Below are 21,026 nucleotides of genomic sequence, written 5' to 3'. Positions count from 1 at the left end.
GACTTGAAGAAATTAGCATATTTTAATATGTATAAGAATTGTGATTACAACCAAGAGCTCAGCTTTATGAATTTTCGGGATACTTTAATAGTCACAGTCCAATAAAGCGATAGCTCAGCAAAAAATCTAATTTACACAAATTTCCCTTTACCATAAATTTAGTTGAATAGCTAAGACATGTTTGCTGAGGTTTGCTTCTTTAGTTTTGCACTGGAACTACAAGGCTAATGTGGATAACAAATAATGAAAGCTTATATGTCCACCTATTAACACCATGCAAAGTACAAACAGACTGTCTGCATACAGACAAAAATAAAAAGAAAAATGATTTTAGCATTGCAACGTACCTTTGTGCATTTTTTCAGATAGCAGTATGTCATGCGATGTCAAAAACCACATAAACAAGTCTAAAAGTCTATTATGTCATATAATTTGGGATAATGGAAAAACTGGACAGTATGACTAGTTAATATTAATAAATGTGATAAACGTATACATCCTCAGTGCTGCTTCTCTGTTATAAATTAATGTCTTGCTAAACTGACATGTTTTGATTGGACTGTTTTCTTTAGTTTTTTTTTCTTTTAAAGTACACCAAGGGGAACCTTATCAATTATTGTACATGTTAAACAGACACAAATGACTTTTTCAGAAATTAAAATAGCTATTGATTTGCATTTTATGAATTTCAATCTGCTGTTTCAAAACAATCTGTAGCACCCAATGAACGACATGCACAGCAGTTTCAACTCTCAGGTACTGGATACTCAGAAAAAGTGCACAAAATAGAATTAAAAGCTAAAATAAGGATCATGGGCATGATACTTGTTATCAAACATAGTACTGCACCAAAGTCACAGACCATACTTCAATTATTTAAATGTTGAGGTCTGGAGTGGTCAGTCTATTGCTCTGAGAACTCAGGCAACTTCTTTGTTTGATTTGATTTTTTCTTTTTTTTTTCTATTTTCTTTTCTAGTAAGTGCTTATTGGCAGCTACACATCCTTTCAGACTCAGTTTTGAGTTGTCTTCCCACAGTGGAAGGATGGACAGATTTAAAGCAATGGTGGAGCTTGATTTTCTCATTTCTCTCAAAGACAAAGCTTTAATAATTTTTGACACTCCAGTTTCATTTTGCTTTGACTTTCTCCTTCCTTATGGATTATTTCATATATACAGTATCTCACAAAAGTGAGTACACCCCTCACATTTCTGCAAATATATTATTTTATCTTTTCATGGGACAACACTATAGAAATGAAACATGGATATGACTTAGTCAGTGTACACCTTGTATAGCAGTATAGCTTTACTGTTCTCTGAAAATAACTCAACACACAACCATTAATGTCTAAACAGCTGGCAACACAAGTGAGTACACCACACAGTGAACATGTCCAAATTGTACCCAGTTGTTGTTCATCCCTGGTGTCATGTGACTCGTTAGAGTTAGAAGGTTCCAGGTGTTAATGGGGAGCATTAAACTAAGCATTAAACAAGATAAACTTGTTTGGCTCAGATGGTGTCCACCATGTGTGGTGGCACTGTGTTGAGGAGTACCAAGTCAACTGTTTCTTGCACCGCATGGCAGTTTTTCAACACAACAACGAGCCCACACACACCTTCAAGATGATAACTGCCTTGCTGAAGGTAAAGGTAATGGACTGGCCAAGTATGTCTCCAGACCTAAACTCAGTTGAGCACCTGTGAGGCATCCTTAAGCATAAGGAGGAGGAGGGCAAAGTGTCGAACATCCACCAGCTCTGTGATGTCATCATGGAGGAGTGGAAGAGGATTCCAGAGGTTGAAGGCAGTGCTAGATAATAATGGTGGTCACACAAAATATTGACACTTTGAGCACAATTTGGACATGTTCACTGTGAGGTGTACTCACCTGTGTTGCCAGCTATTTAGACATTATTGGCTGTGTGTTATTTTCAGAGGACAGTAAATCTATACTGCTATACAAACTATGCACTGACTACTTTAAGTTATCCAAGTTTCATTTCTATTGTCTCATGAAAAGATATATTTGCAGAAAGGGTGTACTCACTTTTGTGGGACATTATAATCTCCTTGGAAATATCTGCTGAAAAATTAATAACTTGTGCCTAAATTCTTAATGCAAACTAAATAAATGAAGGGTGCTTTTCCTCAGTGCTGCATATTGCTAAAAGATTGCTAAAACTCAAAGAAAAATCAAAGTATGACAGTGTACCCGTATAGGCAATCTATCGCCCAGCCCTATTATGCAGTTGTTTTTTTTTTCCCCAAATAACCACTTTACGTCCTTCATCAAAACCCACACACACTCACACACACCTGTCATAGACATTCAGAAGCCAGTTGAGACACAGGTCCACACACAGAGGGATATTGATCAGATCTGGATATGCCTGCTGAAGTTCAGTGTAGATTGTGAACAAACAGGTTATGATGGCTGGAACCTCCAAAAGCTGTCCATTATGAGTTAGCCGATGTTGGTCAAAGACACCCTGAGCCTCTGCCAACTCCAAAAGGTCCACTGAAAGAGACAGACGGTGTTCACTTACGATTTCATCTCCACTCATTCTTTGGCCCACAAGGGACACATCTTTAATGAAATCCATTCAGTGCATATTAATGGAAAGCAGCAGAGCATAACTCATTTGCTGGTGTGTAATGAAAGTTCCAAACTCCAAAGGCTGGGGAAAAAATTACACTAATTTCCTATCCAGACTCATCAGATTTGCAAACAATTATATGTTCCATCAGCTTCTTCCCAACTCTGTAAGGTCCATTACTACAAACATTCGCCTTCCAAGTCACTTGACAGAACACCATTTCTGTACAGCTTGTGCTACACTAATGTTGTCATTAGTGGCATTTTGGCCCCAAAGCACTTTACACCCCTACTGTGACTGAGAGATTTACTACTTACAGACGCTGCTCAGTAAAGGCCCCCAGTGCACGCAAAGAAAAGGGACAGCTGCCTTTATCTTCTACATAATCACTCTACTGAGCTTTGTAGAACACCTTTCTGGGGTTAGCATTCAGATGAGTGAACACATTAGCAGAGAGCTGCAGAAAATGAGGAGGCACTCACAGCACAAGGCTTTCTGCACTCGGCGGCTCTTCATAGCTGTGCGGTAGGCAGAAAAGCGGACATGTCCCAGCTCATCTGCAGGGAAAAGGGGAAAATGTTCTTACTACATACAAAACACATAAAGCCTTCTCCCACTTACTGGGACATTATCTTACATGTAAATAGTCCATTATTCATTGTAAATCATTTCTATTTGTATGCCTGGCAAAGGTCACAGTTAGAGCAGATTTGTAAAGAGTTTTTGTTGTGTAATTGAAGTAATATTAGCATTAACATAGCATAAGCTGTGTAGTGTTTTAAAATGGAATCTGAATACACTGCATGTTTTGATTAGGTTAAAAGGGATTTTAGTCAACCTTCCATATAGTTTGTTCAACATGGCAACGGGTGCTCTGAAAGAACATGTTTGTGTGTGTACATACATACATACATATACATATATATATATATATATATATATATATATATATATATATATATATATATATATATATATATATATATATATATATCCTTTTGCTATTAAAAATGATTTATACAGTAGTACTTAAGAATTTATTAAAACCCAACACAGTCATGCCTGCTACTATAAAGGTGTTTTTAGAATATTTACATACTTATAAACTGGGGTGATTAAAATTCTATAATAATAATAATAATAATAATAATAATAATAATAATAATAAGCAGCAGTCACATTTGTTCCATTTTCACTGTTTTTGTGCTTTAGGGGTGTCACTCTAAACATATCAACCCATGTTGCTTTAACACAACACAATTAAAATAATGCCTGACCTTAAATGCAAACCTAAACCCAGTTAGCATCAGGCCTACAGGCAACAGGTCTGACAATGTCAAACAATGTTTAGAAAGTTTAGGGGTGCAAATTGTCCACTTTTTGTAGAATGACCCACACACTATGTTTTTCAGTGTCATCATGAGATATTAGGGTTGGAACTCACCCAGTGACTGAAAAAGCTGAGTCATTTGTGGATGATCCCATGATGTAGTCTGCCACTCATGACTGAAAGTTCAGGGTATTTAACAAGTCCAGTGCAAACAAAAACCAAAAATAACAGTGCATTAGCAGTGCTGCATGATTTGACTGTAGCATGTTATGAGATAAAGAATGAAACTGAGGACACAGTGTGATTAGAAAGATTAAGGCATGAAAAATAAGACTCACTTGATGTAGTAAGGAACACCGTTATGAAAAACTGCCCTCTGCCACGGAGACTGAACAGAGGCTGTTGAAGTGACACGAACTTCTTTATATCTTGTGGTGTAGCTGTATCTTTAACTTACTATTGTACTTTTCAGCACTACTGCTGTGATTAAGATGAAAATAATGCAAAATAGCCTGAGCACCAACAGGATATAATAAATGCTCATGTTTTCCGATCCCACTTTACCAGATAAGAAGTCCTGGGAGAATGGTCTGTTATCATCTCGAGCATCTAGGGGCTGACTGTGCTGATTCATCATTGCCCCCTGCGAAGAATTGATAAAAAACAACAGAGCATTCTCAGTGCTTTAAGGCTTTGACTGTGCAACATAACAAAGGAACAGAGAAGTCTTAAATCTCACAGCAGTTTCAAGTCACAGAGTACCATAATGCAGAGATTGAATGTCCAAAATAGACAACCAAAGTTGGGACAAAGCATCAACCTGGATCCCTCAGAAACAACAATGCTTGGAAGGTTCTTTTATCTAAGGAGAGGCACAGTGAAAGGAGCAGAGCACAGAATAATGAAGAATATTTTCTGGAGAAGAAGGACCAGTTTCAGTTCTTATAGTCCTGAAATGGCCAGATTTGATTATCATGTAGATTCTCCAAAGAGTCTACTGAGAAACACAATGGATCTACTGTACTATCACCTGACGCTGGCTTCAACAGACACGTTTCATCAGAGACATTTAGTGATGAAATGAAAAGTGTTGTACACTCTTAAAAAAGATGGTTCTTCAAATGTTCTTTGCATCATAAAAGAAATCTTCAGATTGATGGAGAATGTGCTGTAGATGGTTCTATATAGAACCTTTCTGAAAAGGGTTCTATACAGCACCTAAAAGGGTTCTTCTATTGTTACGAGCTTGACATCATAACAATGGAAGAAATCTTTTGGGTGCTTTTCAAAAAGATTCTACATTGAACCATCTACACCACATTCTGAAGAACCCAGTCATGAAGCAAAGAACCCTTTAATCATGCATAGGGTTCTTTGAGTGTTCATAAATCTATTTAAACATTTTCTTTACTAAAGAACCATCTTTTATAAAAGTGTAATACTCAAGTCCAGTCTCAGTCTCAAGACCTGTCTCGAGATCATGAACTAGCAGTCTCTGTCTTGTCTCAGTCTCGTCCTCATTTGCACTTGATCTCAGTATCTCAGTGTCAAGGTGAGATGGAAATTGTTGTCAAGACTAGCCAACAAATTATATCAACAAATATCAACAAAACCAGAATAAACAGAATAAAAAATTTTTTTTCTGCATCAGGGCTTCCCAAACATATTCAGATCATGACCTACACAAACAAGCACAAAGGTTTCTGTGGATTTAAGCGATCAGATCATCTGTTTCTGATTGTTTCACCTAATGAGAAGGCTGATTTGTCAGCTACTGAGTGCTGGTTGTCAAGCTGAAGAGAAGAAAGCTCCAAACAGTTCTGGCTCAATTCGACAAATTTAGATACAAATTCACTGTGTTTAGTCTCCAATTGATGGTGGATGTTACTGAGCTTCAAAGCCTTATTTAAAAACACCCCTGAGGTCAAGCCCAGCGCTACATATTCACTGCTATATTTTCTTTGTTTCGGCTATGCATTTACAGAAAACATAAACATAACTAACCAATATTTTGCCATGTCAACATCGAAAACAACTTTTGTTTAAATAAAATCTGTTGGTTAGCATCCAATTGATCTTTTTCAGGATAGATTAACTGAGTATTATTTGTTTGTTGATGTTGATTGGTTTGAAAATTGACCATCCATTAAGAGCAGGTTGGAATGCTATTATAACTATGTTTTCATTTTATAATAAAAATGGATGCATACTTGTTTATGTATACTTGGCTTAAGCTGGTGACTTTGAATAAGCTTTAGAGCAGAGAATAACAGAGAATAACATGACCACTGCTTCCACTTACAATGCATATCTTGACTAAGACTGTAATACAACAATAATTACTAATGTTTTTGGCTAAATATTCTTTAATTATATGTATTACATTATATGATTCAGACTCGGCAACTAAAAGTCTTGATGTTGACTCTGACTTGTGTTCCAGTCTTAGTTTTGGCTCAGCTCTAGTGATCTTGACTTTAACACTACTTTACAGTGTTGTGATGAAATTCTTTTGGCTATATGTTTTCATTTTTGTCTTGCATTGTTTTCAGAAATGGACAAATCCAGTTTTTGTCTGAGAGCTATTTGTCTGACAAACAATACAATAATGTCACGCTGAAAGCAGAAGCTTAAGTATCAATGTCCTCCAGCAGCCTGGATCAATAAAGAAGGTCAATATGGTGGTCCAGTGGATCCCCAAAAGACTATGACAGTCACAGACTCATCAAAAGGCAGGACAAGGACACAAACCAAAAACAGAGCAAGGTGTGATGTGAGTGCTATTATTTTAACTTCAAAAACAATCAATTCTGCCATACTGAAATATGAATGCAATGAAATGGTCAGTTGGGTGTACCTTAATGTCCGGCTGACTTATTTTTCATGCAGCCCATGTTAACGTATGAATCATTGCTATGTGGACAAGCAGAATTATTTTACATGACATTTGGTTGGCAGACCACCATCTACTGCTGATCTGGCATTTAGACTTTTGATTTTCTACTATAGTTGCTTGTGACCTTTCACTAGCAAATTCATATTTGCAGCATCATTCAGCTTTGAGTGATGGAGCCCCGCTGAGTCTCTCACCTCTGAGACGTTCATTTGTGTACTGAGGCTGTGAGGTAGTGCTGATGAAACCAGAGTCAGCTGAATGTCAGGAGGTGGAACCAAACTGCCATTGACATTCATCGCTTTCAGGTGGCATCCTACTGTCCCGTCAATAAAGCTCTGGTGAACAAACAATAAGGGATGGGTGATATGCCAAAAATGTAATATTGAAGACATCTTCATGATACACAATACATACTTGTGGCTAACATATTAACTTGTGGATACAGCAATAGATTGGGACACTATGAAGCACAACTTTGTATTTCTTTCAAATACTGTCATTTTGTAACGTTGAATGCTCTACTAAACTGAAAATTGAAACGTTAACATATTAATGCAAGACACATTTTCAGCCACTGCTCTTGTATTGAAAAATGCTTAGAATCTGCTATAGAATCTGCTAAACAATTTGTAAAGTGTTGTTAACAACTGACAAGCTGCAGTTCACAAAATGATTTCATAAATCACAAGATTTTGTAATTAAAACAATAGTTCCAAAAACACTGAAATACTAGACTATGAGCACAGTGGTTTCTATTTTTAGTCTATATGTGCTCATGACAATCTGATATGTGCTTATGCACATTTTAATGTACAATTACTGCTTCTTTGCAGAATTTAATAAAACATAAAATGTAGTCGGTGCAAGAATTGGTGAATTTTAGACTGTATATATTATTTGTTTCTAATACATGTAAAACTTAACAAATAAATACAAATTGTCTACAAATTTAGCAGAAAAATTCCACATTTAAGTTGATTTCCTTGTTTCACTTTGAAAATCAACAAAATGTAATTTGCCTGAGGTTGTGTAAATGTTTGCATACAACTGAAAGTGAAGTGCTGTTGTTTGCCTGGCATGTTCATCTTAAGGCATGTATTACATATTTGCCACAGACAGCCCAGCTATTTAGAAGGCTTATTTAAGGCAACATCTGTTTTATCCTGGTCTGTTTGAGGTCATTCAAACATTCTTATATATTAAAGTTTAGAAAATGCTGTGCCTGCACCCACAAACCTTATCCAGCATACAGTTGACCAAAGTATGTCCATCTGGGTGCCATTCTTGCCCATTACTATCCATCTCTGTCAAGCTTAACTCCTCTTGATGCATGGAGTCCTGCAGGTCCTGGAGCTTCCCCAGTGCCCAGCTGACCTGCTGCTGCCAACTGGCCGCATGAGCACGGAACCGTTCCCAGTGCTGTTGGACCTCTACTGCTTGATCCTGCATGACACGGGCCAGCCACATTATCCTCTCGGGCACAGCACGCCCTGAATTGGAGTGACAATTCAAAGTTCAGAGAGGACCAAGTTAAGAGGAGATGACCCATACCAGAGAACACTGAATGAAAGCCACAGATTCACATTAGTAGTTACACGAATTCAAAGTCCATGTCTGGAAATAATCTGTGAAGTTGGAAACCTTTAAAGTAGGACAATCACTGTCAATCTGATACTTGAATGAAAGTAATGTTCCATTTCTCTTTCATCTCATCTTCCTTTTCTCCTTTTGAATTTTTCGTCATTTGTACTGATGTATCACTAGTGCAATCTCTAGAGCTAAATTACTCAGAGTGAACCATCTCAATATCTCAGGCGATTTGAGGCAAGAAGCATAATACATCTAATCTCATCCTGCTTGCATGTCCCTGGCCAACCTTAGACTCATCACAAAGGCTGGAATATACACTTCCAGTCAAAAGTTTAGGGACACTGTCTTCTTTTGAACTGATTTTCATGTTTATGTTTTAAATGTCCAAAAAAAAACTTGCATAGGTTTTTTTTAGCACAAAACAGCTACTTGCTAATCCTTTGCCTATATTTTACCATCCTCAGCTTCATGCCAATCAAAGTGTCTTCCTTGGTATGAAGAACAAGTTTTGACCCCCTTGTGGAGAATTTTCAGCTTGCTAAATGTGAGTGAGTGAGTGAGTGAGTGAGTGAGTGAGTGAGTGAGTGAGTGAGTGAGTGAGTGAGTGAGTGAGTGAGTGAGTGAGTGAGTGAGTGAGTGAAATTGTTAATTAGTTATTCAGTTAGTTACAAACCAGGTTATGAAGCGCTTTGCATCTAGAAAGATATTGAAAAGCTAAGAGTCCCTAAACATTTGATGAGTATTGTACAACTTAAATGTCCTATATGGAACATATATGAGGTTTAGCCTCCAGTTCTCTGAGGTTTGAAGCAACTTTTATGTGATACACATGAACAATTCATAAGCAAGTGTAAGATATTCAAGACCCAAAGCTTCCAAAAAGACACGTTTCACAAATTCACAGCACGGAAGGACAATGGGAAGACATAGTCATGAATTTCAGATCAATAATTCTTCTGAAGAGGACCTCTTATGACACCTCTCTGCAGGCCAGTACCTGCATATGCGCTGCTTGCATAATAATGTGATCTATCCTCTGTAAGCAGTTATAAATCCAGCTCAGATTTACACCCATCCCTTTCATCACTTTCTCACTCAGGATCCTATCAGCTTTACTGTCTCCACTCCACCGTCTCCCCATAAAAGTGATATATATATAATTCAACTTTCAATGATACCATTGACTTGCAATAAGAAACAAATCCAGAAATGGAAAATGCAGTATAAAAAGCAGTAAGTGACAGGTGCAAGCCAATGATTTACCTTAGAAAGATAAAAGATATGTTTTTCACTGGGTACCATAAAATGTTGACAGCTATTAAGGTTACATCGCAGTTGCTGAGTGACAGCCAAAATGGCAAAATTGTAGAGCACTGAGTAAAGACCACCTCTCCAGCTGTTCTAAGAAACAATTTTGGGGGTAGGGGGTGTCCTCTGACCTGCTGCTGATTCCATGCTGACTTCAGTCAGAGAATCCACAGGCTGTAGAGCCAAAGACAAGCATACTTGCTTCAGTGTGTGGTCAAAATCCTGTCTTCGACTGGTCAGCTCGCTCTGCAGAGCCTGTATCAAACAATAAATTGGTATACTGCTTTATAGAATAAGACCACCCTCAGAGCTGGACCCACTGACCTTAAAGAGTACACTAGACAATTCTAAGAGAATTCTAAAGTGAACTATATTCAAAATGAACTTTTAAGTAATTCACAAAACTTTTTAAAATAAAATCTGTTTTGGGTTATTTGCTCTTAGAGGACACATAAGCATTCTGGTCATAACACCAAAATAAACAATGTTTGTGATTAATATATAATGTAACAGTACTATACAAAAGTCAGAAATAACCTTTCATTTATTCAGTTTTCAGTCTAAACTACCATTTAGTACAAGTTAATGTTTTTTCGTGAGACATTTCTGAAGAGACTAGATATAAGAAAATCAATTTGCATAAAGAAGGGAATTGCATAAAGAAGTAAAATTCCAAGGAAAGTTTAAAAAGAAAAGTTTAAAAGAAAATTACCAAAAGATATAGAGAAAATGTGACTCTAACAACAGTGCAAGGCCTGGTAGACCTGCAATGTCACCATCAGATGAACATTTCATCTTCGAGAGAAAGGAGACAATCAAACTCCACTCTCACTTTAAATCCACCGGTGTTTCTGTCCATCCTTCCACTGTGAGAAAAACTACTCAACACTGTGAGTCTGAAAGGATATGTAGCAGTCTAGAAACCCTCACTGAGAAAAAGAAATAGACAAAAAAGAAGAAAAAGAAGAAATTTTGCAAATCAAGCAAAGAAGCCTCTGGTGTTCTCAGAGCAACTGACTGACTACCCCAGAGTCCAGACCTCAACATCACTAAATGTGTGTTTGAGTTTACTTGTGGAAGTGTGGAAAGATATCCCTGCAGATTTCTTTGAAAAACTGAAGTCAATTCTCCTGAAGGCTTTGGGAGATGTAATAAAGATAAAAATTGGACACACTAAAAATCCTAAATACTTAAATAAAACATATATACTTAAATAAAACATATATTATATAAATACGATTTCTGTTTTTTTCTTGATGCTAAAAGAAAAGGAATAACTTGTACTTAATGGCTGTTTTGGTCTAAAACTAAATAAATTAAGAGTGTTCTCAGACTTTAGTATACTACTGTACTTTCTTGGTTTAGGTGAAAGTCACCTTGAGCACCCACTCTTTCAAGCAGTGAGAAATTAAATGTAATTTTCAGTATTAGAAGCAAAGCTCTTGTATCATTCACTGTGTGTTTTCTGCTGATAAAGCCAGATGGCCGATAATATCACAGTTTGATGTGGCTATTTTTAACCTTTAGTATCATTACACTAAATCACTTCATAAAGATGGCTCACTGGCTGCAAGCTGGGACTGCAGATGTGATTGGATTGAAAGTCTGAAGGACAGATTTTAGTTTATGTCAAAGCAATTGATTAACAAAATAGAGTTGAACTGTATTTTTGCTTTGCAATATATCACTAATTTATACTGCCACTGAAATCATGATCATAAATCAGGGGGCAGTGCGTTAAGCACAGCACCTGATGTGGAATTTGCCAAACAAAAATGTCAAACTTAGCATAACATGGGTTTTGTTAGCTTATTCTTTATTGTACTGGAAACATAGAGTCACACTAACAGGGAATCCCAAATATGGATCTGCTTTACAAACACTAACACTGATCTGAGAAAAGCAGAACATCAAGATAAAACCAAGAGAGAAACAGAAGAGAGGCTAAAACCTTCCAATGAAAATTTTGTTTTGAGGTTTATTAAAGCTTGTATTTAAAGTTTTATTCCTACTATCATATAAAGAGGTAAAGATGAAGTCTATGTATCTATCCCTGTTGATGAAAATGGAATGTAACTGACCATACAGTAGCCTTGTTGCTGCAGTAGAGTATGAACATCCTCTCCAATGGGACTTTGACTGGTCAGCTCCTCATCCTTCATCTTCACCCAGAACCAGAGCTCCTCCAGCAGAGCTATCAGCCCAGCCCATCTCTCACTGTTAAGCTCCACATGTTCCCTGATGGAACAAAACATCTCTTTATGCTGTATGAATCCCAGATAATGATCCCTCAATGAGCTCTTACAGTGTCCATCTGTGTCCACCTAACAAGAAGCCATTTCAGCTGTTATACCACAATTTGTTGATGTCAGAAATTTAATTTTAACATACTAGAGCCATATACAACACATTCTCTATCATTCTGAATTATCATGATTTTACCATGCAAAAAAAAAAAAAATTAAGCTTGAAATGGTTCTACAAAGAACCCAAGGTTATAAATAGAACCATTACATTTACCTTTAAAAACCATTTTTTATTTTAGCACAATTTTTACTTGTCACTTAAAATTAAACCTGTCACTTTAAATTAAATTGTCATTTACAATTAAACTATAGTATATGACTTTTTTTTTTTAAATGTGGAGTTTGATTCATTTCAAACGTATGGATCAAAAGTATAAAGTTTCCAACCAAATTTTTTTTTTGTTGGATGGGATTTTTGTTAACATTCTGTAAAGCTGCTCTGAAAGGACATATTTGTGGACCAAGCATCAATATACACTATATTGCCAAAAGGATTCACTCATACAGCCAAATCATTGAATTCAGGTGTCCTAATCACTTCCATGGCCACAGGTTTATAAAACCGAACACCTAGGCCTGCAGACTGCTTCTACAAACATTTGTGAAAGAATGGGTCACTCTCAGGAGCTCAGTGAATTCCAGTGTGGTACCATGATAGGATGCCACCTGTGCAACAAGTCCAGTCGTGAAATTTCCTCACTACTAAATATTCCACAGTCAACTGTCAGTGGTGTTATAACAAAGTGGAAGCCATTGGGAATGACAGCAACTCAGCGAAGAAGTAGTAGGCCACGTAAACTGACAGAGCAGGGTCAGCGGATGCTGAGGTGCATAGTGCGCAGAGGTCGCCAACTTTCTGCAGAGTCAATCACTACAGACCTCCAAACATCATGTGACCTTCAGATTAGCTCAAGAACAGCGTAGAGACCTTCATAGAATGGGTTTCCATGGCCGAGCCACTGCATGCAAGCCTTATATCACCAAGCACAATGCAAAGTGTCGAATGCAGCTGAGTAAAGTACTGCCACTGGACTCTAGCGTAGTGGAGATGTTCTCTGGAGTGACAAATCATGCTTCTCCATCTGGCAATCCGATGGATGAGTCTGGGTTTAGCAGTTGCCAGGAGAACGGTACTCTGACTGCATTGTGCCAAGTGTAAAGTTTGGTGGGGGGATTATGGTGTGGGGTTGTTTTTCAGGAGTTGGGTTCGGCCCCTTACTTCCAGTGAAATGAACTCTTACTGCTTCAGCAGACCAAGAGATTTTGAACAATTTTATGCTCCCTACTTTGAGGGAACAGTTTTGGGACAGCCCCTTCCTGTTCCAGCATGACTGCGCACCAGTGCACAAAGCAAGGTCCATAAAGACATGGATGAGCAAGTTTGGCATGGAAGAACTTGTCTGGCCTGCACAGAGTCCTGGCTTCAACCTAATAGAACACCTTTGGGATGAATAGAGCAGATCAGTGCCTGATCTCACAAATGCACTTCTGGAAGAATGGTCAAACATTCCCATAAACACACTCCTAACCCTTGTGGAAAGTCTTCCCAGAAATGTTGAAGCTGTTATAGCTGCAAAGGGTGGACTGACATCATATTAAACCCTATGGATTAAAAATGGGATGTCACTCAAGTTCATATGCTCGTGAAGGCAGACAAGCGAACACTTTTGGCAATATAGTATAGGTCTGCGACTGAGGTGCAGCATGCTTGGACGTGTCTGTACATGCACAGTACCTGTTGGAAAAGGCAGTGGTCCGACAGTTTTGGTCCATATTCTCATCATGGCCGATTGCCACGACAGCCTGTGATTGGTCTCTGGAGCACCCTCTGTAGGGATCACTGTGGGCATCAATCTCTGCCTGAATATCCTAAAGAGAGAACAAAGAAACAAGAACAAGCGGAATCTAAAATGACATCAATTCATACTAGCTCAGTGGTCTCTGATTATGTGAATTTACCCTGATCAGTGCTGTCAATATCTAGGACCGAAGCCAAAGCACACAGTCTGAATAGCCGGCTGATGAAAATGTTAGAGGCGAGAAAGGCAAAGAAGTACATTCTATAGAGATGGAAATTGCAACTTTTTATCAGGCCATACTACATAAATATGTAAATGATTGGCTCCCTATGTGCTCAGTGTAACAGAACTATTTTACACATTTCTACATAAAACACTTTCATTTCTTCACTAAAGTGCAATTACTTATAATACAAAGCATAAGATTCTCTTTTATTCAAACTTGCTTCTGCTACTAAATGCTTTTCATCATGGCTCATTGCCTTGATGTAAGGACACATGAATAGTGCCACAGGTCCAAGGAGTCAAAGCCCCTTCTGCAGTTTAGATTGAAAAGATTTGGTTGGAGGATTTTTTTTTTTCGAACTTTTAAGATGTGAGCATGTGGATCGAGCAAGTCCACCTACATCAAAAATCCAACATTGCCCAAGCTCAATAGCAGCCATTAGTATCTCAGAAATATTTTAATTCTTAAAAGACATGGAGCTCTAACTATTGTGTTGCCCAGCATCATTCTCCCTAGCCACACTGTAGCTGCCAACATTTTCATTTACAATAAAAGAACCTGAATGAATCAAACAAGTCTGCAGCCTCATTTTATATGCCTGATTTATAATGACACATTCTCAGTAAAACCTCAGACCTTTTCTATCAGCACCAACTCATTAGTTGGTGAGAGGAATGGCCGTTCTCTCTCTCTCTCTCTCTCTCTCTCTCTCTCTTTCAATTTACAATGGCTTATATGAGACCGGACAATGATATACAGCCTCAGCAGAAGCCTTCTCACACATACTTTTTAAATCTCTGAGGCAGAGAGATGATCCTCCAGCCACACATACCCAACCAGAGACAAATCCTACTGTCTGTGTTCTGTACAACTCCAATTCCAATTAAGGTGGGATGTTGTATAAAACATAAATAAAAACTGAATACGGTGATTTGCAAAGCCTTTTAAACCTATGTTCATTTGAATACACTACAAAGACAAGATATTTAATGTTCAAATGGATACACTTTATTGGTTTTTGCAAATATTCACTCATTTTGAATTTGATGCCTGCAACACGTTACAAAGAAGTTGGGATAGGGGCAACAAAAGACTGGGAAAGTTGAGGAATGCTCAAAAAACACCTGTTTGGAACATTCCACAGGTAAATAGGTTAAGTGGAAACAGGTGAGTGTCATGATTGGGTATAAAGGGAGCATCCCTGAAAGGCTCAGTTGTTCACAAGCAAGGATGGGGCGAGGTTCACCACTTTGTGAAGAACTGCGTGAGCAAATAGTCCAACAGTTTAACATTGAATGCCTGTGACCTTCAATCCCTCAGGCGGCACTGCATTAAAAACCCACATCATTCTGTAATGAATATTTCCACATGGGCTCAGGAACACTTCAGAAAATTGTCAGTGAACACAGAGTTAAAACTCTGCCATGCAAAGTGAAAGCCATATATCAACAACACCCAGAAACACCTCTGGCTTCTCTGGGCCTGAACTCATCTGAGATGGACTGACGCAAACTAGAAAAGTGTCCTGTGGTCTGACGAGTCCACATTTCAAATTGTTTTTGGAAATCATGGACGTTGTTTTTCTGGGCCAAAGAGGAAATGGACTGTCTGGATTGTTATCAGTGCAAAGTTCAAAAGCCAGCATCTCTGATGGTGTGGGGGTGTGTTAGTGCACATGGCATGGGTAACTTGCACATCTATGAAGGCACCATTAATGCTGAAAGGTACATACAGGTTTTGGAGCAACATATGCTGCCATCCAAGCAATGTCTTTTTCAGGGACGTCCCTGCGTATTTCAGCAAGACAATGCCAAGCCACATTCTGCAGGTGTTACAGCGTGGCTTTGTAGTAAAAGAGTGCGGGTACTAGACTGGTCTGCCTGCAGTCCAGACCTGTCTCCCATTGAAAATGTGTGGCACATTATGAAGCGCAAAATACGACAACAGAGACCCCGGACTGTTGAGCAGCTGAAGTTGTACATCAAGCAAGAATAGGAAAGAATTCCACCTACAAAGCTTCAACAATTAGTGTCCTCAGTTCCCAAACACTTATTGAATGTTATTAAAAGGAAAGGTGATGTAACACAGTGGTAAACATGCCCCTGTCCCAACTTCTTTGGAATGTGTTGCAGGCAAATTCAAAATGAGTGAAGATTTGCAAAAAACAATAAAGTTTATCCATTTGAACATTAAATATCTTGTCTTTGCAGTGTAGTCAATTGAATATAGGTTGAAAAGGATTGGCAAATCATTGTATTCTGTTTTTATTTATGTTTTAACATCCCAACTTCATTGGAATTGGTTTTGTATAAGCTGAGCTAAGTCCATTAGACTGCCATACAATCTTCCATTCATTGATATGAGTATATGGACAATGCACTTAATGCTGGAGAGGCTGAAGCTAATTTACCTGTGCAAGAATAGCAATCGTCCTTTAAGATGATCAGGAAATGCAGTAAGAATGCAGTTAAAAATTAAAATATGCTCTTTTCGATTTTCATGATATGCTACCAAAAGCACAAAACCCCTCCTGGACACAAAAGGTTCTCTTCTCTTGGCTCCTCAGATTTTGTAATCAAGACAAATTACAAGCAGTGGAGCGGCTTCTGCTTATTGTAAATCTATGGGAGTAATTACAGTCTTGTTGTTGCTGGAGGGCTAAATCATTAGGAGCCCGTTACAAGCATAATTAAGGTTATGAAATTAAAACTGTGTCATTCCTTCCAAACATGCATTCAGAGAGAAATACTGTAGGCACAGAGTTCTCCAGGCATAATCCATTTTGAAATAAAATTAGAACTTGATGTTCTAAGGTCTACACTGCTTAACTGTTTTGGAATTGGTGTCATAATTTCCTTGCACAGACATTAATCAGTTTACCTAAAAGTCATGACAAACAACACAAGGGAGAAATTACACAGCGGAAGGCAGTGAAAAACATGGAGGTGACATTTATGTGCTGGTTTTCTTGCTTTTTATTTTTCGCTGAAGCTTGTACAGAGGCAAATGAGATCACTCAGCTTTGGCCTTTTTGAAACTACAATAGCCAGACATGTGGTTTTATTGGATTAAACCAGTAGCATTGTAAAGCAAACTTCTACAACAGAAAGCAGAATGTGCAATGCACTATTATCTTCATGTCATCTGCTGCTGACAGCTTCTGAATGGATTCATAATCATTACTGATTATTCAAAGTAGTGACTGTAATTTACTACAGATATCTCAAAAAAGGGTCTTTAATATCAAAATATAGGCACATTTTCTGTGTGGCTAGATTATTCAGAAGACAATTTTCTCAATTTCTATCTAGGCAGATGATGAAAGGCTGATCAGCTGGCTGAGGGGTGTCACTGCAGGCAGTTTTTCTTGTTGCTGGGCTCAAACGAATGACTCTCCCAGTCAGTATGCTTCCTTTCCAGAGAGTAATGAAAGCTCAGCGTCCGCAGCCACACTGACTGACAGCGTCACTAAACAATCCAATGAGGATTTACACTTGTGCACTGTTAAAAGCCAGGACTCTCTTTTGCTTTTGTTTCAATGGGCGGATTTGCTTTTCTTCATCTAATTAAGACATAGATTACATTGTATCATGTCATCAGTACCCCCGTGACCCTGAGGGAGAAGTGGCTTAGAAAATGGATGGATGGATGGATGGATGGATGGATGGATGGATGGATGGATGGGTGGATGGATGGATGGATGGATGGATGTCATCAGTATATCCACCACCAGAATGGAGCTTCTTGAGTAAATTGCTCTGTCAATATAAGGGCTGAATAAAACCATGATTTGCAGTAGAGCAGCTTTTTGCTAATTGTTTGTTCTTTAGCACACATGCATTTTCAACCCTTCTACTGGTTAAAGAAGAATACTTAAAGAAATGAACATTCCATGGCAAAGGTTTTCCTGGTGCAAGTTACATGCACAGTCTTATGTAAAGGTTTGGGCACTTGTGGTCAAATTACATGTTTTGTTGATTTGTTCTAATCACAATTAAGAGTAAAAATCTTTTCAAAATGTCTGTCAATCAGATGTAAATAAAGTCATTCAGAGTGGTTTGATGTGAAATGCTTCAGTGTAGAGAAACTTATTTACTCAGGTTTCAATAAAAGTGGTGGTGATAGGCACATCTTTAGAGTGTTTATGTTTAGTGTTGATAGTGGTAAACCAGTAAGTCTGAAAAGTAAGTTTCTTTGCGTATTATTTTGCCATTCAATGCCTTGCAGCATGAATGAATTTCAGAAATATATTTTAGGCCAAAATCATGACTCAAAATTATTGAAAAACATTGTCACAGGCATCATTTGATATATTCATCCATTTTCTAAGCCACTTCTCCATCAGGGTCGCAGGGGGTGCTGGAGCCTATCCCAGCAGTCTTTGGGTGAAAGGCAGGATACACCCTGGACAGGTCACCAGTCCATCACAGGGCAGACAGACACTCACACCTAGAGGCAATTTAGCACGTCCAATTGGCCTGACTGCATGCCTTTGGACTGTGGGAGGAAACCCACACAGACATGGGGAGAACATGCAAACTCCACACAGAGAGGACTGCGGTCGCCCGGCCGGGGAATCGAGCCCAGGCCCTCCTTGCGGTGAGGCGACAGTGCTACCCACCACGCCACCCGTGATATATTCATAATTGTTTCAAGTAAGAGCTTTCTACGAGCTTTGGACACTTTGGACACCTGTTTCCTGTCAAAACCACTGTGGCATGTTTTACCATTAAATCACTCTGAATGACCTTATCTTAAACTATTAATTATGCAGAAAATGAAAAAATGGTTGGAATTCCCCTTTAACACTGTACATGGAAAAATTACAGTAAATAGATGCACATTGTACTGCACAATTTTTTATTTGCTGAATGTAACATACTAGGCAACACATGTCATGTTTCATGCTTTGGTTTTCCCCAATATGTAAAACTGAGCACATAAAGAGTAACTGTGCATTTAAATTTGAAGAAGTGGGTTCCCTATAAAAAATGTTCTTTGAATGAATCTTATTTTCACAAATATGCAATTTAACCTGTAGTTTTAAACATTTTCATAAAACTGTAACAGAAAGTAAGTTAGTTAACAAACAAAAACTCTAAGTTGTAACTTTGTGCCTAGTGTGAAAAATGCTCAACAGGTTAATCAAGCAGGTTTGACTTAATATTCAATTATAATGAACTGTAAAATGCTATATATACATATATAATAAAAAAAACTCTCCTACTGTTGCCCTGTATAGTAAATAATATCCTGGATACAGCTTATATCTCAATTACATTCCAATTATTCCTGAGCTCACATCTCAGAACACCAGCAGGCAATGTTTTTATTTAAATTAAACTAATATAGCTTAAATTAAATTCATAAGCATTATGGTTTTGTTACTCTCATCAAAGTTAATTCAAGTGAGATGAATGCATTTCATTTGCGTAAGAAATTCCAATAACAGCGCAATGAGACTGTGTCATGATTATGATGAATGGCACACGAGAGGATTTCCTACAACATAATGCCTTCATGTTACTGGAATCTAACTCACATCCCGGCTGGCTGTAACTGCCATAATGAGGCTGACTATCCATAACTCTAAGAGGGGATAGCGGGAAGGCAGTAATCAATTCTGGCTTTATTTCTCCAGCAGGTGTCTGCTAGCAGGGAGTTCCCATTACAGCTTTCAAAATTGCTATGTCAAAGTCTCCAACTAGAACAACATGGCATAGAATGTCTATTAGATATTATTATATGTCAGTGTTTAGATTTCACATGCATGCCAAGTGCCTGGCCTGTTTGAATTTGATCTAAAGAAAGAGCTCTTCAGCAACTTGAGACACCAATCAAAACAAAACAAACTGTACAGAAACCATAGTAAGGCATACTGCCCACACCAGTAGATCAAAATAATAGATAATTCCAAATAAAGTCATCACACCTTACCTTACACAGTTTCTGATATCTTGGTGATGTGAAAGCAACCCTTTGGACTCTGTGCAGAAAGAACATCACTTTCTGTAATGAAGACCTCATCATAGCCATTATCCTCCAGCTGCTGGACCTCTGGAAGCTCCTCAGGATTCTCATCCTACAGATGGAAAAGCCACCTGATCTCTCACTATGTGCTGAGAGTATGTAATGCTAAAAGTCTCTGTACTAGTCCACTTCCACTCCTCTGAACAGTCTGTCTCTGGAGCTGAAGGTCATAGGTGAGTGTAAAAGGTGGCAGAGAGTCTGAATCCAAATGCAGAGCACAGACAAACAGAGAAATCCAGCTCGGCAGCAGTCTTCAGCCATGAACGCTTACTGTGTACAGCAGACCATTTAAAATGTAATGGAATACCATTAGCATAAGAATCTGAAGAACGGCCATGATGCCTCCACAGTGCAACAGCCGGTTCCCTTGTCAGCCAGTCTTCCTGCTTGAGGATGAAATGTGAATGAGGGAGAGACTGAGAAAGGGAGGGGTGAGGAAAGCACATGGCAAGCCACTCCAGACATCCAGCCTTATGAGAACTGTGTCCTCAACTTGCCCTTTTTGTCTAGTAATTGAGTTTAGTGGAGTCATCCTTACTGGAGTGACTGGGGACATTTAATGACCTGTATAAACTTCATTATTATCTTCATTACTCTGTGCTTACCCTCCAACACCACCCTCTAAACTTGTTTCTGTAAATGTCGGAGACTGTATTGTAGAAGCTGTCGTACTGCTTGGTTTGTTTGTGACAACTGCCAATTTTACAGTGTGCATACGGTGTACATTCAGAATATGCAAAAGTGTGTGGATATTATACTATAATTAATTAGGCTACTGCGCTGAAACATTATACTTGCCTGATCGTTCATCTTCATTGTAAAACCTTTTTCCTATTTGACACTGTTAAAAGTGTTAAGCCTGACCTCTAGTGGAAAAACAGTGTAACACTATAGTTAGTGACAAACTGAGGACAAAATTAGATCTTTGTAAACTTAA

At 38.2% G+C, this 21,026-nt stretch overlaps 1 protein-coding gene across 1 annotated transcript in view; it reads right to left on the bottom strand.

Moving 5' to 3' along the window:
* LOC108428617 (utrophin-like) overlaps positions 1-20,459 on the bottom strand; it is a 28,448-nt gene extending 7,989 nt beyond the window's left edge. The window contains exons 1-11 of the mRNA XM_017699721.2: positions 19,997-20,459; positions 13,770-13,903; positions 11,810-11,966; positions 9,860-9,983; positions 8,067-8,320; positions 7,025-7,165; positions 4,499-4,577; positions 4,273-4,333; positions 4,049-4,110; positions 3,087-3,161; positions 2,324-2,525 (exon numbers count right to left, since the gene is read on the bottom strand). Of these exons, the coding sequence (XP_017555210.2) occupies positions 2,324-2,525; positions 3,087-3,161; positions 4,049-4,110; positions 4,273-4,333; positions 4,499-4,577; positions 7,025-7,165; positions 8,067-8,320; positions 9,860-9,983; positions 11,810-11,966; positions 13,770-13,903; positions 19,997-20,140 (1,433 nt within the window). The 5' untranslated portion in view covers positions 20,141-20,459. The remainder of the gene's footprint in view (positions 1-2,323; positions 2,526-3,086; positions 3,162-4,048; positions 4,111-4,272; positions 4,334-4,498; positions 4,578-7,024; positions 7,166-8,066; positions 8,321-9,859; positions 9,984-11,809; positions 11,967-13,769; positions 13,904-19,996) is intronic.
* Positions 20,460-21,026: the final 567 nt, after the last annotated feature.

This window comes from Pygocentrus nattereri, chromosome 10, assembly GCF_015220715.1.
Source record: "Pygocentrus nattereri isolate fPygNat1 chromosome 10, fPygNat1.pri, whole genome shotgun sequence".
Taxonomy (NCBI): domain Eukaryota; kingdom Metazoa; phylum Chordata; class Actinopteri; order Characiformes; family Serrasalmidae; genus Pygocentrus; species Pygocentrus nattereri.
Note: the sequence above shows the minus strand (reverse complement) of the source record. Positions and strands in the feature narration are given on the sequence as shown.